Source organism: Rana temporaria, chromosome 5 (genome assembly GCF_905171775.1).
Source record: "Rana temporaria chromosome 5, aRanTem1.1, whole genome shotgun sequence".
NCBI classification, from domain to species: Eukaryota; Metazoa; Chordata; class Amphibia; order Anura; family Ranidae; genus Rana; species Rana temporaria.
This window is the reverse complement of record NC_053493.1, coordinates 131,524,717-131,544,497: the sequence shown is the minus strand read 5'-3', so window position 1 is coordinate 131,544,497 and position 19,781 is coordinate 131,524,717. Positions and strand designations below refer to the sequence as shown.

General features: G+C 43.7%; 1 protein-coding gene across 1 annotated transcript in view; it reads right to left on the bottom strand.

Annotated features, from left to right (window-relative positions):
- ULK4 (unc-51 like kinase 4) overlaps positions 1-19,781 on the bottom strand; it is a 798,383-nt gene that overhangs the window by 198,967 nt on the left and 579,635 nt on the right. Inside the window, exon 35 of the mRNA XM_040353131.1 lies at positions 5,151-5,336. Within this exon, the coding sequence (XP_040209065.1) occupies positions 5,151-5,336 (186 nt within the window). The remainder of the gene's footprint in view (positions 1-5,150; positions 5,337-19,781) is intronic.

Sequence of the window (19,781 nt, the reverse complement as noted above, 5' to 3'; positions counted from 1 at the left end):
CTCAGAGAGAGGTGAGCTTGATTCTCCTGTGGGCAGAGGCTCATGTGCCCTGCATATCGGCAATATTTATTCCAGGAGTGGACAACCTTCAGGCGGACTTCTTAAGTCGCCAGACTCTGTTGCCGGGGGAATGGTCTCTACATCCACAAATCTTTCAAGCACTCTGCCAAAGATGGGGAGTGCCGGACGTGGATGTCATGGCATCGAGACTCAACAAGAAGCTAGACAGGTTCATATCCCGCTCAAGGGATCCGATGGCCTGCGGAACCGATGCGCTGGTTTGCCCTTGGCATCAGTTCAAACTTCTTTATGTATTTCCCCCGCTCCAGTTACTACCCCGCCTGCTGCGCAGGATCAGGGTGGAGCACATACCAGTCATCCTGGTAGCTCCAGCATGGCCCAGAAGGGCATGGTATTCACTAATCCTGAAGATGGTAGTGGGAGACCCTTGGACTCTTCCTCTACGGCCAGACCTGCTATCGCAAGGTCCGATCCTCCACCCTGCCTTACGGCATCTAAATTTGACGGCCTGGAGGCTGAATCCCTGATTCTCAGGGGTAGAGGTCTGTCTCAGAAAGTAATCTCTACCCTAATCAGAGCCAGGAAACCGGTCTCTAGGGTGATTTATTACAGGGTCTGGAAGGCCTATGTAGGCTGGTGTGAGTCCAAGCGATGGCTTTCTCGCAAGTTTACCATCGATAGAGTATTAAGTTTTCTCCAGCTAGGAGTGGATAAAGGACTGGCATTAAGCACAATCAAAGGACAGATTTCAGCTTTGTCAGTGTGGTTTCAGCGGCCGCTGGCCACCCACTCGCTAGTTAAGACCTTCCTTCAAGGGGTCTTACGTATTAATCCTCCAGTTAAATCCCCGCTTTGTCCGTGGGATTTAAATCTTGTTCTGTCAAGTTTACAGAAACAACCTTTTGAGCCGTTGGCTGAAATTCCTTTGGTTTTACTGACAAGGAAGTTAGTATTTTTGGTCGCCATAGTTTCCGCCAGAAGAGTATCGGAACTGGCAGCCTTATCCTGTAAGGAACCATATCTTATTTTACATAAGGACAAGGTCGTTCTCCGCCCTCATCCTTCCTTCCTACCGAAGGTTATATCCAGTTTTCATCTAAACCAGGATTTGGTATTACCATCCTTCTTTCCTAAACCTACTTCCAGAAAGGAAGGGTTGCTGCATACCTTGGATATTGTCAGGGCCATGAAGGCCTATCTTAAAGCTACAGAGAAGATCCGGAAAACAGATGTGTTGTTCATTTTACCGGATGGGCCCAAGAAGGGGCAGGCAGCTGCAAAATCCACCATCTCGAGGTGGATTAAACAGTTAATCACTCAGGCCTACGGCTTGAAGGGGTTGCCTCCTCCGTTATCATTAAAGGCTCATTCTACTAGGGCCATGGGCGCCTCCTGGGCAGCACACCACCAGATCTCTATGGCTCAAGTTTGCAAGGCGGCAACCTGGTCTTCTGTCCACACGTTTACAAAATTCTACCAGTTGGACGTAAGAAGGAATACTGATACAGCCTTTGGGCAGGCAGTGCTGCAGGCTGCAGTTTGAGACCCTCGGATTCCGGGGGCTCCCTTTTGAGTTAAATTTAAAATTATTTTTTCTCAACTAAGTTGGATTTATTATGATTTGAGTATATCTCTAAATTAAATCCTTTTGTCTTTGGAAGATGTTCTCCCTCCCCTCATTGTAAGCATTGCTTTGGGACATCCCACATAGTAATGAATATGCCGCTCTGTGTCCCGTGATGTACGATAAAGAAAAAGAGATTTTTAATACAGCTTACCTGTAAAATCTTTTTCTTGGAGTACATCACGGGACACAGAGCTCCCACCCCTCTTATGGGGACCATTTTGGGAGGCATACTGCTTACTACAAAACTGAGGTACTCCTCCTATGGGAGGGGGTTATATAGGGAGGGGCACTTCCTGTTTGAGATTGCCAGTGTCCATCACCTGAAGGTACTCCATATAACCCCACATAGTAATGAATATGCCGCTCTGTGTCCCGTGATGTACTCCAAGAAAAAGATTTTACAGGTAAGCTGTATTAAAAATCTATTTTTTACCGGTTAAAAGATAGGATAGGCCCGATGCTGGCGAATAAATTGTCCCCTAGATTTAGATCAAGGATTCTACCCAAAATTAGACAAGCAGCCGGTTCATTTACTCTGAACCCTCGGCGGATAATGACAGCCTTTCAAAACTTTTATTCCAAACTTTACGCTTTTGATGGCGACTATGCGTCTGATAAAGTGGAGAAGTTGCTTGATGGCTTAGATCTTCCTAAATTGACAGAGGTACATAGAGAGGTATTGGAGGCTCCCATATCGGCCGAGGAAGTTCAGACGGTGATCAATAATTTGAAAACGGATAAGGCTCCCGGTCCGGATGGTTTTTCTTCTCCTTACTACAAAACATTTTCAGTTGTCCTGTCGCCCTATCTCGGACAGTTTTATAATTACTTAACGGATGGTAACCCTATAGGTAAACAACTCAATATGGCATATATTTCGGTAATCCTGAAACCTGACAAGGACCACAGTCAAGTTGAGAATTATAGACCAATATCCCTTATAAACAATGACCTTAAAATTTTGACGAAAATAATGGCCAATAGATTGTCATCTTTCATAGGTCAATATATTCATAAGGATCAAGTCGGTTTTATTCCCGGGAGGCAAGGTCCAGACCAGATAAGGAGGGCTGTCGATCTAATTTCTATAATGCAATCTAGATGGACTGGGGAACATAAGCAAGAGGGTATGCTTCTTTCATTAGACCTTCAGAAGGCCTTTGACTCAGTTTCTTGGCCATATATGTTTGCAGTACTGAGGAGATGGGGATTTGGTTCCAGAATTATGGGAATTTTATCTGCACTTTATTCTTCTCCTGAGGCTAAAATACGATTACAAGGTATATTTTCGGAATCTATTAATACCATTGAATCAATACCCAAAAAGTTGTCGGAGGCTGAGCGTTTTTCGCGTCTTTGTGAGCGCGAAACCTTTTGGATATTCACGCTTAATTGTCTCGCTCCTCTCGGATTAAATGAGGAACTGGACGTAAATACCATCTTATAATACACAAAAATATAGATAATATTAACCAGTGTTTTTTCTGATCTCTATAATTCCTGTATCCCTTATGTGTATAATTTGCATGATGCATAACCTGCTGTTATTATTGTGATATATATAATTTTTTTTAATAATTTCCCATATAGCTTTGCTGGCTATTACCATATGAATGATTCTCTATCTATCAGTTTCTTTTTTGATATAAATGTTCCCAGTGCATATATGTATGTATGCGTATGTATATATGTATATATGTGTGTATGTATATATATATATATATATATATATATATATATATATATTCTTTTAAATGATTTTTTTTTTAAATGACTGTTAAATTATTATTATTATTTTTTTGGATGCCTTGATATTATTATACCTCTATTTTTATATTATTAATCTCCATGAATGTATCCTCGATATGAACTTTACATTTTTTATTAATTTCCTGCTCCATTTTTCACATGTATACAGGAAGTGCCGTTTATATATATTTATTATTATTAGTTGATCTGGCACCCTTGCAAGTTTTAAAGTATGGCTATAATTTGCCTTGTCCTTCCCAGACACATATATGGATTATCCCATCTAAGTATCTTCTAATTCCATATATTACATTTACCTGACCGCTCCTATAATAATTATAGGTGTCTCTCCTCTTTACAGCCATTAAAGGTTCTCCTTTTTAATTATTCTCCTTCTATTCTTACTTGTTTACACCGATCGTATTTCCAGGCTCCCCATTGGCTAACCACCATCACATGTTCTCCCCTTTATAATCCTGTAAGGCCTCTTCCTCTTTACACTTGAAAAAGGAGCGCGCGGTGTTGTCATTGACTGACGCTAGGCTCTGAAACGCGTTGTGTGTTACATTGGTCCTTGTCGGCCACCGTCCCGCTGACGTCACTACCTCCGGAACGAGCGCCGTGCACTTGCATTTGCTCTGAACTGTACTGCTTTGGCCCTTATCGGCCACCGTCCTGCTAACCTCATTGGATTGAGAGCTGTGCTTCAGCACCGCTCTTACACAGCCATCAGACCCGGCTTCTCTTCCAGCTGATTTGTTCGCTCCTCATCAGGATTGAGACACGAGCTGGCTCCACGTCATACTTCCTCACTTGCACTCCTGTTCCTGCAATACTTCATGTAAGTGTTGGATATTTACACTAATCAATGTAATTAAATCAGATGACTCAGAGGCGCTTTTTTTCCTGTCTTTCTTTTTACATGTATGCCTGAGTTGACTTCACTCTTGGAGAGCAGCCCTTGGTCATCTATTGAAATTTGCCCAGAGAATACAGCTTCAATGCATGGACTGATTGTATTCTCACTCTTGAATTGTTAACCACTAATTTTTATACATAACTGCTGCTGTCATTTTATCTCGTATTTTTAACCCCTGCTAACCGATTGTTGTCATTGGATTACTCTGAGCGCTGTTTTCTTGTGATTTTCCTATTCACGTACTACGTAAACAACGTAAAAAACGATGGCTATGTTCCCTGGTGCAGCCATTTGCATTGATGCTGCTGACTTACACCTGCTTTATGAGGCTTAAGTTTACGCCGGACGTACGACTTACGTAAACCGCGTATATTAATGCGCCGGCGCAAGTACGTTCGTGAATCAGCGTATCTCACTTATTTGCATATTGGTCCAGTAAATCAATGGGAGCGCCCCTTGCGGCCAGCGTAAATATGCGCCCACGATACGACGGCGTAGGAAACTTACGTCGGTCAGATGAAACCTATTTTCAGGTGTATCTTGCTTTCAGAGTCAGACACATAGATACGACGGCGCATATGTGCACTTACGTGGCGTATCTCGAGATACATCGGCGTAAGTGCTACGTGAATCCGGGCCCTTAACTTCTTCCACATAGTGTTGTCAGTGGCCCAGAAAAGGCTTCAGAAGTCAGTTCAGTACATCTTGAGCTATCATTTCAGAAATACATATATTTATATAAATGAATATAGCTAAGTAACATTTTTAACAAGATTTCTATTACAGAGGGTGTCTTAAAGTTCTACTTACATAAATGTTATGCCATGTACTCACCAATCTTTTAATTACTCTCAGCAATAACTTCTGATGCTTTGGTTCTCTTCTTGCCAGCAATACTTGAGCAAAGCTCTCCATGTTATCTGTAGTCATACTGTCCTGGCTGTCTCCACCATACAACTGGACCATCAGTGACAAGCAATGGGATGAGCTTTCAAAGATTTCTGTATCTTCTGATGGCAGCTAAAATAGGAATGGAATGAAGAGTCACAATAATAAAAAAAAACACTTACAAGTAGTAAAATAACTAAATTATAACAATATATTCTGGCTAAATCATATCCTCAATATCACACTTATTTCTATAGTGTTGAAGTATACAAAACCATAGCCTATGAATCTTAAAAAGTTTTTTTGGATGAAACCTGCTTACATGTATAGTCCAATGCTGCTTGAAACCTCAAACACTGTATTTACAAATGTTCGGACAAACCTGAAAGATCGGGCTCAATACAAGTCAAACACATTTAAAAAGAATAATATGAATCATGTGGTCTACCACAAATCATTGAATATACAGAGTGTCAGATGAACTACATAAGAGGTGTGATAAACACACATGACCATGCAGAGTAAAAAAAAATGTAAGAATACAAGCAGATAACCCATAGTCACCAAAGAAAGGCAAAGTTCAGGGGTGAAATGAGACCGAATTTTCCTTTAGTCTCTGTGGAGGGGTGTGGTGCCATTTAGAATGGCACCCAATGCCCTAGTACAATAGGTGCTAATGGATTCAAACTGCCGTGCAACCCAATGCACCCTCCCACACATGTGCTCACCAACAAAGCTGATCCCCCGAACCACACCAAACACATGCCTTGAGACTCACTTTTTATGTGCGTCGGGGCCCTTTGGGGTAAGACCGCGCTATATTTAGATACCTCTCAACTCAACTCAACTTTTGTGCTCTCTGCCAGAGTAACCTGCTCTGAAGTATTTAGCCCGTTCAGCAAATTGGCACTCTTTTGCAAGCACAGACTAAAAGGAGAAGGAACACCCTAAATCCTTTCCCTGCCAAGTCTACATTCAATCCCATAGGTAACATTGGTGAACAGGCCCGGACTGGCCATAGGGCATACCGGGCATACGCCCGGTGGGCCACAGTGGCCTGCGATGGCCCGTGGCGGCCCGCAGGTCACGTCTCTGTAATGTAGGGGGGTTTGTATGGGCTGTATTGTAGAGGGGGTCTGTAATGTAGGAAGGGGGTCTTTACTGTAGGGAGGGGGGTCTGCACTGTAGGGAGGGGGGTCTGCACTGTAGGGAGGGGGTCTGTACTGTAAGGAGGTCTGTGCAACATGCAGGGGGTATAGAACTGTTAGGGGGTGTCTGTGTAACAAACTGTGGGATGTAAAGGGGTCCAGAGGTGCGGTGCTATGTAATGTAAAGGGGTCCAGAGGTGCACGGTGCTGTGTAATGTAAAAGGGTCCAGAGGTGCAAGGTGCTGTGTAATGTAAAGGGGTCCAGAGGTGTAGGGTGCTGTGTAATGTAAAGAGATCCAGAGGTACAGGGTGCTGTGTAATGTAAAGGGGTCCAGAGGTGCAAGGTGTTGTGTTATGTAAAGGGGCCCAGAGGTGCAGGGTGCTGTGTAATGTAAAGGGGTCCAGAGGTGTAGGGTGCTGTGTAATGTAAAGAGATCCAGAGGTACAGGGTGCTGTGTAATGTAAAGGGGTCCAGAGGTGCAAGGTGTTGTGTTATGTAAAGGGGCCCAGAGGTGCAGGGTGCTGTGTAATGTAAAGCGTTCCAGAGGCACAAGGTGCTGGAACCCCACATCCCATCATTAACCGCCGCCGCCCCCCCCCCCCCCCCATCCTGGGCTTCTCAGTCTAAAATGCCCGGGCCATTATTTGTCCATTGATTTATTGACCTTTCAGGTGTAACATAATCAAACAATCATTTCACAACTCACATGGTGAATTATTTCTTTGAAATTAGAATACAAAATATGTGGTAGAGAAAGATCTTGTGTTTTACCAAAACACTAGGGAATACAATAGATTTTACATTTCCATATGCACTGTAAAAAAGCCTGTAAAAAAAAAAAAAAAAAGGCTGGTTGCAGAGAAATCTCTTTCATTCTGTATCTATTCCTCTTTTTGTAGCTGAAATAGGCAAAACTAATTCTATGTGCTATTCATGTATACATCTCAGTCACACTGTACAGCCACAAACATCTTTTTGATACTTTCTAAGCCATTGGACAGCTGTGATGATGCGGATTCATTATCCAGTGAGCAGGCCGGAGACCAATGACATAAGGAGCTGGATGCTGAATCAGGAAATAATATGTTTCATCTTCCTAACTGTGCAATGTGGCCAGTGTGTAAATCCGGATGTGCATAATTACAAATCATTTTGGCAGCTAAAACAGTAAACATTAAAAGAGTTGTAAAGGAAAAAAAAAAATTATGCTGAAATGACTGCTTACAGGGTATAGAGACATAATAGTTAACTGATTCCTTTTAAAAATTATTAAAAATAGATAAAAATCAATCATATAATGTACCTACAGTTTCAGCTTCGTTTTTGCATGCTATTTCCTGCTCTGTGATGTACAGAGACACAGAGCCAATACAGGGCAGTGATGGTTCGTAAAACAAAACTGATTGGTGCTGAGGGGTTTTAGACACACAGTAATCTCACCTCCTTGATTAGTGACCACAGAGAGAAAGCTCCCATGACTTTTTTCATCAGGAAACAGACAACCAGGAAGTGTTCAGAACAGAGAAGGATTACAGCAAAAACGAACAATGAGGACATGAAACCAGGACTGCAGTAAGGTAAAGGAAGCTATTTAGCTAAAAAAAAAAATCCTTTAGTGACCCTTTAAGGTATTTAGTATATAAAAGTCACTTTTCCATGCTTAATGACCAGGCCATTTTTTGCGATACGGCACTGTGTAAAGTTAACTGACAATTGCAAGGTTGTGCAATGCTATACCCAAATAAAATTGATGCCCTTTTTTCCCCACAAATAGAGATTTATTTTGGTGGTATTTGATCAACTCTGCGATTTTTCACTTCATGAACATTGTGAACCATGTTCCTGATTAGCAGAAACACTAGACAACAGTGTCCATGTCTGACAGAACCACAGTCTGCTTGTTTACATCGGCAGACTGCCATTCTGTTTCTGTGGGAAGCGATCGCAGGTGGTCAGCAGACATCGCGTCTGCCGGGCACACTGATTGGCTCCCCTGTGGCTAATTAGCATGCGATCGCCCCCAGTGGCTTTTGAACAAAATTACGTACAATAGAGCCGCCTTGCCGCAGTATATGTATGGCAGATGGTCGGGAACTAGTTAAAGTGCTTTTTCACATTTAAGTACAGACCAAGTTGTCCAGCAAAAGTATCAGTACAGACAATGACATATTGACGTCGGCAAAGTGGTTGTAGAATCCTGACTGGACGTCATATGACGTCCTCAGGATTCTGAGCCGCTGCGAGCCCCCGGGGGCGCGCATCGCGGCGATCGTTGTTGCAGGGTGTCAATCTGACACCCCGCAACACCGATCAAGGTAAAGAGTCTCTCACGGAGACTCTTTACCACGTGATCAGCCGCGTCCAATCATGGCTGATCACGATGTAAATAGGAAAAGCCGGTAATCAGCTTTTCCTCACTCGCGTCTGTCAGACGCGAGTAGAGGAGAGCCGATCGGCTGCTCCTGTGACAGGGGGGGTTTGTGCTGATCGATTATCAGCACAGCCCCCCCCCCCCCGAGGATGCCCACTGGACCACCAGGGATGCCCACTGGACCACCAGAGATGGCCATATAGACCACCAGGGAAAAAAAAAAGGATGCTACCCTAGACCACCAGGGATGAGGAAACAAAAAATGGATGCCAATCAGTGCCGCAATGGATGCCAATCAGTGCCCACAATGGGCATCACTGATTGGCAGGCATTGTTTGGCACTGATTGGCATCCATTAGTACAACACATACAATAGTGCCCATCTATGCCCATCCGTGCCACCTATCAGTGCCCATCCATGCCACCTATCAGTGCCCATCCATGCCGCCTATCAGTGCCCGTCCGTGCCGCCTATCCGTGCCCGTCCGTGCCGCCTATCCGTGCCGCCTATCCGTGCCCGTCCGTGCCGCCTATCCGTGCCCATCCGTGCCGCCTATCCAAGTCCATACATGCCGCCTATCCGTGCCGCCTATCAGTGCCCATCCGTGCCGCCCATCAGTGCTCATCAATGCCACCACATCAGTGCCACCTCATCGGTGCCCATCAGTGCCCGTCAGTGCAGTACCATCAGTGCCCATCAGTGAAGGAGAAAACTTACTTATTTACAATGTTTTATAACAGAAACAAAAAAAACAATTTTTTTTCAAAATTTTCGGTCATTTTATTATTTTTTTTGCAGAAAATAAATATCCCAGAGGTGATCAAATACCACCAAAAGAAAGCTCTATTTGTGGGTACAAAATGATAAAAATTTAGTTTGGGTACAGTGTAGCATGACCGCGCAATTGTCATTCAAAGTGCAACAGCGCTGAAAGCTAAAAATTGGTCTGGGCGGGAAGGTGTATATGTGCCCTGTATGGAAGTGGTTAAAGCAGAGTTCCACCCAAAAATGTAACTTCTGCTTTAAGTCACAGTGACCCACTGACATGCCACATTTGGCATGTCATTTTTTTTTGGAGGGGGGGGGGATACTCTCTTTTTAGAGGCATCCAGCTCCCACTTTCTCCCGTGGCTCCTCTGCACTGGAAGGAAGTTCACCTCTCCCACCCTCCTGGGACAGGTGAGTGTCTGATTATTAAAAGTCAGCAGCTACACTTTTTTTTTCAGTGGAACTCCGCTTTAAAAGAGAAGTTTGGGAATCTAAAAATACAAACATGCATACTCACCTAGATGGCTGAATCACTGATCCCAGCTGCAGCTGACCCCTGCTAGCTCTAGACCGAGAACTGAACGATTAAAGACTGCTGATTGCTCAGTTCTTGGTCTTCAGAGAGCCGGTGACTTTAAGTCCATGGCCCTCTGCTCCTCTAGCATTTTCTAGAGTGCTGGGCTGTAAAGGGGGCAGGAGTGGCTGGCTAAGTCTCCCAGTGGCTCGCTGAGAGGCTGAGAGCTGCCAATGCAGGCATCTGGGTGAATCTTAACTGTAAAGTTGGAATTGATCTAGAACCTGGACTGGCTGAGTGACATCAGCCGACAACGAAGTTTAGCTTGCTGTCGGCTGAAAACAGGCCACAGGGTCACTCCTGTGACATCTCCTTTACCTTTCAGGTAGCACTGGTGGCAGCACAGAACTGCTTTGTGACATGCATGAACCATTTGACTCTGCTCACAGACCACAGCTAGATGGAAGACTGCTAGGAATGGCACGTGAGCACTCTTTGCTTCTGGCGCAATTTTTAATATTTTTTACATGTGTTAAAATATGCATTTGTGGGCTATGAAATACCCTAAAACTTCCAAATCATTGTGTCCTTTCTAAAAGCAGAAGCTCTGTAGCATAACATTACAGCAGTTGCATATTTTTATGTTGTACATTAAAACACAACATAATCCCCCAATTTCTTTTTTGTACAAAATAAAATATTAAGTTGTGTCGAATAAATAGATGGCAAACATGTCAAGCCATAAAACTGAGTTCAGAAAAATTACAGCGCCCTAAGTTATCAATAGCCAATTCTTTAAATGCCATAAATTTGGATTTAACTAGACGTGATGGAAATATAAAATTTTCTCTCACGCAAGTGCTAGGGCACCTAGAGACCGCATGAGGAGAGGGGAAAAATGCAGAAGAGAAGCACTGAAAACAGGGGCAATGAAAACTTTCCTGGCACTAAGCTGCTGAATGAAATTTGACTGGTACAATGGGCCAGGAGTTTGAGAAGGCGAGAGCAGAATTGGTTCTTAGCCCATACAATGGGCAACTTGATAATCTGCAGATCTGATATAGGGTGGGAAGGATATATAAAAAGCTCAGAGCAGAGTCTAAGGACTGTAAGTCAGGGAGGTACAGTATGTGTTATAATAAAAAGGTGTAAAAGAGCTTTGGATAGTGGAGCTAACCTCCCCATGTAGAGAGGAGAAAAGGCCTTGTGACCCTTAATGGAGAAAACTTCCCCAGCAGAATCTGATGGAGGTGCAGCCAAGGGGTGCTAATGAGAGTATGTTCTTTAACATGACGACAAGACGCAGACAAAAATGGTGCAATGGAGGAAGAATTTGAATAGAATGATGTCAGGGTTAGATCCAGATAACCCAGATGCTACAAGGTCAGGGGAGGAGCCTGAGATTTATGTGGGATCAACCAAAAGGAAGAAGTGTGAAGTTCAGCATTTGGCAAAAGGTTAAAAGAATAAGGCACAGGAACCTTGTAAAAAAAAGGTCTCAAAGTAACCCTGGGATATAAACTGTATATAATAGTAACAAAATAGCACCACAGAGTTTTGCGATTTTTCCAGCAATGTACAATGTACTACAGTGCTGTATGAATAGATAGAGAATAAAACTCATCAAAATATATTTGCCATTAAAGCTATAAAATGCTCATTTGATGCATATAGTGTCAGGTCTACTGAAGACCATGCAGAATCCCAGCTACTGAAGAAATTAAGACAGATGTTTTAAGGCATTAATGGGGTATGTGTCCCTAAGCGAACAAGGTGCCCTGAACAAGATTTGGAAAATAGATAATGAAAGAGATGATCACGCCTTATGTTTGTAAAGCTGCAAAGGATAGGAAAACTGTCTGGTTTTTGTGAAGCAGTAAGTAGGAACGGGTAGTAGAAGACATAAGAGAGAAGACTCTCCAAAAGACAGAGTGCAACAAAGGGCCAGGATGTCTCTGCTCTAGGCAAACAAATCATGCATGTAAAGTAGACAAGGACAATTCAACAGGTAGGTGTAATTGAGGATGGTGAAGCAGGAACCCACTTCCCTCTATAACCACTTCAATGTATTCCCCAATGGATTTTCCAAAGAGAAACTCACCTTCAAAGCGCATATGCAAGAGTCACTTTTCTCAGGCAGGGTCAGTTGACCAAGCCCTAAGCCTTAAAATTTTGTGCAAATGCACAGAAATGAAAGACAAATTAAGAACATTCTCCACGATGTCTACACAGAATATTAGAGCCGAGGACAAAAACTGTGGTCTTGCAGAAAGAACATCTACAGTATATTATCCATATCAGGAGAAACCTTACTGTTGAGTTCTCCTGTTCAGTTCATTATAGTCCAAGTAACTGGCAGAGTGACAATAGCCACCTGCAGGGCTGGGCCTGGACAGAGAAAAGGAGGTTTCAAAAGTGTCTCCAAACATGGATCAACTGAATCTTCAAGAAGGGAAAATCCTCAATAGGAATGGTAGCATGATAATTTAGTGCAAGAATGGGCAATTCCACAGTGGGAGCAGTCCATCTCTTTCTCAATTCCTCTTCCATAGGGTACAAGGCAGCAAACACACCACCAAGAGTGAATATTCTCTCAGATTTATGCCAATCATCATACAGAGCTCAATGCGTTTGGTTATGACTAGGGAAAGGCTTATAGGTATTGTAGATATACGTATTGCCTTCTTTCTTGTGCCTAATGGAATGCCTAATGATGTGCCTAACTAGATGCATCCAGCCAGAGACTGGTACGCACTGATTCAACCAATGAGTCCACCAAAGCCAACATATAGTGAGAAGCTGAAGGATTAACTTAACCAAATTTTGGTGTTTAAACACTTCAATACAGGCCCAGGACAATTTTCATCTTTCACCGCTGTCACACTTTTAATGACAACTGCACAGTCATACAACTCTGTATCCAAAATAATTTTTTTATCATTTTCTTCCCACAAATAAAGTTTTCTTTGGGTGGTATTTGATCACAAACAAACAAAATAAACAAACAAAATAAAAAAAGTTTTTCTTTGTTTCTGTTATACAATTTTGTTTTCTCCTTCACCGACGGTCACTGATGAGGCTGCACTAATGGGCACTGATGAGGTGGCACTGATGAGGAGGCACTAATATTTATATATGATGGTTACTGATAGCCGGCACTGATATACAGCACTGATAGGCAGCACTGATGAGGAGGTACTGACAGGCATCTGAAGGGCACTGACAGGTGTTACTGATGGGGCACTGATTGGCATTTAATGTGCACTGATTGGCACTTTGATGGGCACCGATTGGCTATTTGGGTGGACTCTGACTGGCAGCTGATGGGCACTGATTTGCAGCTGTGGTGGTACCTCCTGGTTCACGCTGTGATCAGCCGTGATTGGTCACAGTAGATCACGTGGTAAAGAGCCTCTGTCAGGCCCCGTACACACGGCCGAGGAACTCGACGTGCCAAACACATCGAGTTCCTCGGCCAGTTCAGCCCTGAAGCCGCCGAGGAGCTCGGCGGGCCGAGAGCTCCCATAGAACAACGAGGAAATAGAGAACATGTTCTCTATTTCCTCGTCGAGCTCCTCGTCGCCTTCCTCGGCCGAAAGTGTACACACGGCCGGGTTTCTCGGCAGAATTCAGCCAGAAACTCGGTCGGAAGCTGAATTCTGCCGAGGAAACTGGTCGTGTGTACGGGGCCTTAGAGGCTCCTTACAACGATTGGAGATGCGGTATCAGAGTAACACACCACTCCACTGATCGCCGCGCTGGTTGCCCCTGCAGGCGCGTGCTGGCTTGTTATCCTGAAAGACATCATATGATGTCCAGTCAGGATAACGGAACCACCGCTAGGCCGTCATTCTACTATAGGCCGGGCGGGAAGTAGTTAGAAAATGTCAGCAGCCTCTGCTAAAATATTAACATCCCTTTTACCCTACACAAATGTACGTAAGCCAGGTAATTCAGGTCCTAATGCATGAATAATAGCCTTTGGAATAGATCAGAAAAAGTGGCAGAGAATTCTGCTTTAGTCAGACATGCCACATGTTCCATGTCTGTGTGGGAGCACGATTCAGGAGGCTAGAGCAGTGTCAGTGTAAAACCTTTGCTCCAGAACAGAGGAACAGCTATCAACTGGGGAGGAACTTCAGTGGAATTCTCGCTATTTGTCTCACTTGCTCCAGATCCCAAACACCTGTAGTCCCCCATTGCTAAGTGAGGATCTTCCCCTATCAGGTTCTCATGGAATGGATAAGGGGGTTCAGCAAGTCCGGTATGAAGGAATCACAAGAACCCACATGTTAAACTGAGTTCCCGTGGCTGTGTCTCTGAAGTATTAGGCAACAGATGAGACAGCAAACAATCAGCTTGTGCTGTTGGCAGAAAATGGCGGCAGGTGCACAGTTAGGCCCCGTACTCACGACCAAACATGTCTGCTGAAACTGGTCCGCAGACCAGTTTCAGCAGACATGTTTGGCCGTGTGTTGGCCCGAGCGGACCATTTTCGGGCGGATCGGACAGGTTTCCAGCGGACAACTGTTTCCTGGACTTGCTTTAAAACAGTCCGCTGGAAACCTGTCCGCCCGGACATGTACGGTCGTCTGTACAGACCTACCGTACATGTCCTGCCACCCGCCATCCCTCGCATGCGTCGAATGACTTCGACGCATGCGTGGAAGCATTTTAAAGGCGGGCCGCCCACGTCGCCGCATCATTGTCGCGGCGACACCGCGTCATCGACGCGGCGACACCGCGGACACGCCCCGCGTATTGTTTACGCGCGGACCTCTGTTCGATGGTGTGTATAGCCATCGAACAGAAGTCCCCGGGCAGTCCCCGGGCAGACATGTCCGATGAAAACGGTCCGCGGACCGGTTTCATCGGACATGTTTGCTCGTGAGTACAAGGCCTAAGGAGTCTTTATGCACTACATCTTTAGCCAAAAAATAAAGTAAGGTGGAAAAAAAATTGAATAGGTAAACACTATATAAATGTTACCTACAAAGTCAAATAAAGCAAAACAATAATTGTTAGGGAAAAACACAAGCATGTAGATTACCCCCATTACCTGTGCTTTCAAAACCTTATGTTGTGGTTAGCACTGAAGTGTGTCTTCTAGGATAAAGGATATAATGTAGCATATACAATTTGTAGGTCCAGGGTCCAGGCCTGGCCTCATGGCCTGTCATGGTGGAATACCCCTAAAGAGGTCTTCTAGGTGCCATAGGCATGGACCATAGCCCTGGACCTGTGTAACTACACTTGTTGCACCATGTGCCAATGTGAGTGCCTAAGGCAGCAACCCAGGGCCAGAAGCAATCCAGAAACTGCTAATGAGCCATAAGACAATAAGCAGTAAATTCTTGATAGATCTGTTTCATTGAAGAAAGAAAGAAAAAAAAAATCTCCCAACAGGAGAAATGGTTCATCGTTAATGGAGGGGGCAAGGTTACATTGGTACATTGGGGGCTGGTCCCAGCAAAGCTTTTGCCACAGTCCAATCACCTGAAGGTATAGTGCAGTGATGGCAAACCTTGGCACCCCAGATGTTTTGGAACTACATTTCCCATGATGCTCAACTACACTGCAGAGTGCATGAGCATCATGGGAAATGTAGTTCCAAAACATCTGGGGTGCCAAGGTTCACCATCACTGGTATAGTTGTACATAATCAATGACCTAAGAATTAATTCCTGTGTCCTGTAGTCTAAAATTAGGATAAAAGTATTCCTATAATGCAGTGGTTCACCAAATCCTAGGCTGTTCCTGAAGCCCACACTGTTCTCCCAGGAAGGGAGACGATAAGAGGGGGAGGAACAAAGAAAAAGGGAGAAAAAAGAAAAAAAATAGAGAGCAAGAAAGACAGTTAGAGGGAAAGATGGGGGAAAAAACAAGGAATTAGGATAGAGAGAGATGAAAGGGAAAGAAAGGAGAACAAAGAGAAAGAGGGGTACACCCTAAAATGTACTATAAGGGGTTTTAATATTGTACGAGTGGAAGGGACTCAGGGAGCGCTAAATGTCCGCGGGTTAGGGGCGCAAATTACTTGTCTTGCCTTGGGTGCTTTTAACCCACGCTATGAAAATAATTTTACTGTTAGGGGTCCCCACAACTTGGGAAATTTTATCAAGGGGTCACGGCACTAGAAGGTTGAGAACCACTGTTATAATGAATCCTTAACTACTAGTCACATATAGGGGGTTATTTATGAAAGACAACTCCACTTTGCACTACAAGTGCACTTGAAATTGCACTGAAAGTGCACTTAGAAGTGCAGTCGCTCTGAATCTGAGGGGTGGATCTGAAATAAGGTGAAACTCTGCTGATTTTATCATCCAATCATGTGCAAGCTAAAATGCTGTTTATTATTTTTCTTGCATGTCCCCTTCGGATCTACAGCGACTGCACTTCCAAGTGCACCTGCAGTGCACTTGTAGTGCAAAGTGGATTTGCCTTTAGTAAATAACCCCCATAGTTATCAGATGCTACATTTTTTATCATAGTGGTCCTTTGAAGTGCATCATGCAGAAAAAGAAACTGAATACATTTTACAAAAATTTACCTGCAGGATGACGTTATAAACACACAGGAGAGCAACGCAACTGACAACAATGCAACAGCTGCCCGATGGATGACTGATGGCTGCACTTTCCGAGGCTGTCAATTTGTCATCTCTCACAAGCTATAATTTCATGTTTTCAAGTAACAGGAGTAAAAAAAACTGAGAAAAATACATTCTATTTCCAGAATGACTGCATCAAGCAGCCACTCTGTGCTACATGAAATAGCTTTTCTTTTCTGTGGATTGAAAGTGAGGCTTTCACCCCACAAATCACAGCACATAAGTAAATTGCATTGATTTACTTCCTCCACAAGGAACCTTTCTCTCCGAGGTATTCAGTTAGGTAGCAACAGCCTTGAAATACCAATCAGAGGTTGTGAATAAAACACAGATTTATGAGGTGTTCAGGCTTCACAAGCAAATTATAGAAGGCTGAAGCCTTAGAATACTTAGACATACAAAGACACCTAATGTAAGACAGACCAGGGTAAGCAACTGAAAGCTGCAGGAAAACGCAAGAAGCCAGAAATTGCTTTTAGCACAGGACATACCAACAAAAAAAAAAGGAATTTGAAAAGGGCTAGATAGACCACCCAGGGAAAGGGCTATTGGAATAGTTCCCATGTCCCTAGCAAACCATGTATTACTGACGTTTGCGGTTGCTGATCTAAAGCTTACCGTCTTATTGAGTGACTAGTTCTTAACTCTGCAGGAGACTTAATAAATCTATACAGCACCGAAGCACCGCCATTCAGTCACCTTGTACTCACCCTCATCATTTCCTAAATGTCACAGCAGCATATTGGTGCTCGTTATGTTCCAAATGCTCACACTTCAAAAAGCTTTATTATTTTGTCACAGGCAAACAGTTACACGTATCAGTAACTACCCTAAAATCTGAGCTCACACTGATACATTAGGCTAATCTTTTATAGACTGAAGTGGCAAAAATCATTTATGTTCATTGAACATATGCTGCATAATTGGCTAGCACTTTGGTTTAGCAAGTGTAAAAAAAAAAATGATCACAGAGGAAATATGGTGTCGACAACAAAAAGATTGCCATAAAGGATACACATTTCCTAGACTGTACATTTTTCTTTTCAAAAGCTTTGCAATTTGTATGCCTAAAGCAATTGTATACCCAAAATAAAAAAAAACTGCAAGAAAAAGGCATAATGAGCTAGTATGACTAGCATACTAGCTCATTATGAATTACTTACCTTGGATCGAAGCCCCCCAAGCCGTCCTCGTCTCTACCTCCGGCCGCAGACACCTCTCCGGAAGGTTACTTCCGGGTATCGCCGCTCCGGCGCTGTGATTGGCCGGTGCGGCGAAGACGTCACTCTGCGCATGCGCGCGGGAGCTGTCAAAGCTGGCATTGCCGGTTTAATGAATGGCTATTCTCAATGCGCCTGCGCTGTGGACATCAGTGCATTCTTTGTGGCAAATATCTCCTAAACCATGTAGGTTTAGGAGATATTGCAAACACCTACATGTAAGCCTTAATCTAGACTTACCTGTAGGTAAAACATGACAGAGAGGGTATACAACCGCTTTAAAGTGCAATTCAACGCAGATTTTTTTATTTATTTTTTAAATAATTGTAGAAAGAAATGTTTGGACAGCCGCACTCTGGAAAAACCTTCTCGGTTGCCTTTTATTGATAAAAGTATTCAAACACCATACATCACAGCAAAGACAGGGGCATACAGCTGACATTTCGCACTACAATCAGTGCTTACTCACAGCTATGAGTAAGCACTGATTGTAGTGTGAAACGTCAGCTGTATGCCCCTGTCTTTGCTGTGATGTGTGGTGTTTGAATACTTTTATCAATTAAAGGCAACCGAGAAGGTTTTTCCAGAGTGCGGTTGTCCAAACATTTCTTTCTACAATTGCTTCGTGCATTGCCGGCACCTGGTATTCTCTGAGAGGATACGGATTCATCCACATACCTAATTGGAGCGGTGACTGCGGTGATCTTCTCTCTATTTTTTAAATAACAAACATTTTTGCATAGAGCAGCCCCAATCCTCCTCTTCTCAGGTCCCCCGCCGGCACTTCTGGCCCCTCCCTCCTGCCGAGTAGCCCTATAGCAAGCTGCTTGCTATGGGGGCAACCAAGCAGACTCGCTCCCGAGCCGCTGCTCCATTAAGACACAGAGTATGGCTCAGCCCTGCTCTCTCCTCATTGGCTCAGTGAGAAGGAAGCGACCTGGAAGAACCGCTGCTCTTGTGCACATCGCTGGATCGAGACAGGGTTCAGGTTTTTGAGGAGGCTAGTCACACAGAATTTTTTTTACCTTCATGCAAAGAATCATTGAGCCTTTAAAACCACTTTAAGATTGGGTTCACACTATTGGTTAACCCTGCATTCAATTTACATGTCAGGAGATTGTGACCGACTCTCAATAGAGCCTGTTCACACATCTCTGGAGCGGCTCTGAAGCAAATTGAGGTCCTGTGCATCTTCTTGTTCATTTCAGGTGCGAATTCAGCCAAAAGTTCAGACCGAAATCGGACCTGAAATAGTGAACAGGGACGCACCGGTCCCCTGCTGTGGCCCGCTCCATACGGCAGTGTGAATCCAGCCTAAAGACCAATTGAAATGTAACACCTTTTTGTCTCTTTATAGTGTTGAACCTCTTGATATTATAATTTGTGACTGATTTTTGTTTGGAAATGCATCAAAATGCAGTTGTACCTCAGTGAAAAATGCTAGTTCCTGCACTCCTATCCCAGTGCTCTGTGCTTGCATAGCTGAGTAACAACTACACCCCTCATCACAGACTTGTGTTACAGAGAATGGAAGGGGGGCATGTCTGACCATGTCTGTAAAATACTAAGAACAGCGGGTCTACAACCTGCAATACATGCATTGAATTCTTTTGTTCAGCAGGCTGAACAAAAGATCTCTAACAGCTTCATCTATCCATGCTTAACAACGAGGATGAATGCATCTCCTCTGCTGGATATTGTATTGTGATAGCTGACAATTTTCTACATAGCTTCTTTGACAAAAAAGTCAGCTGAACAATCAAATTTTATCAAGCGGGATAGTGCTCAGAGGGGCATGCACAGCTCAAAATTTGAGCCACGTATGGCAGCCTTAAAGTGGAACTACACTGCATCTGAGCACTATAAATGCTATTTAATTCATGTTTAATATTCCAAGTAGGGCTGTGGAAATTAAAGATTAATTCCTTAATCGTTTTTTTG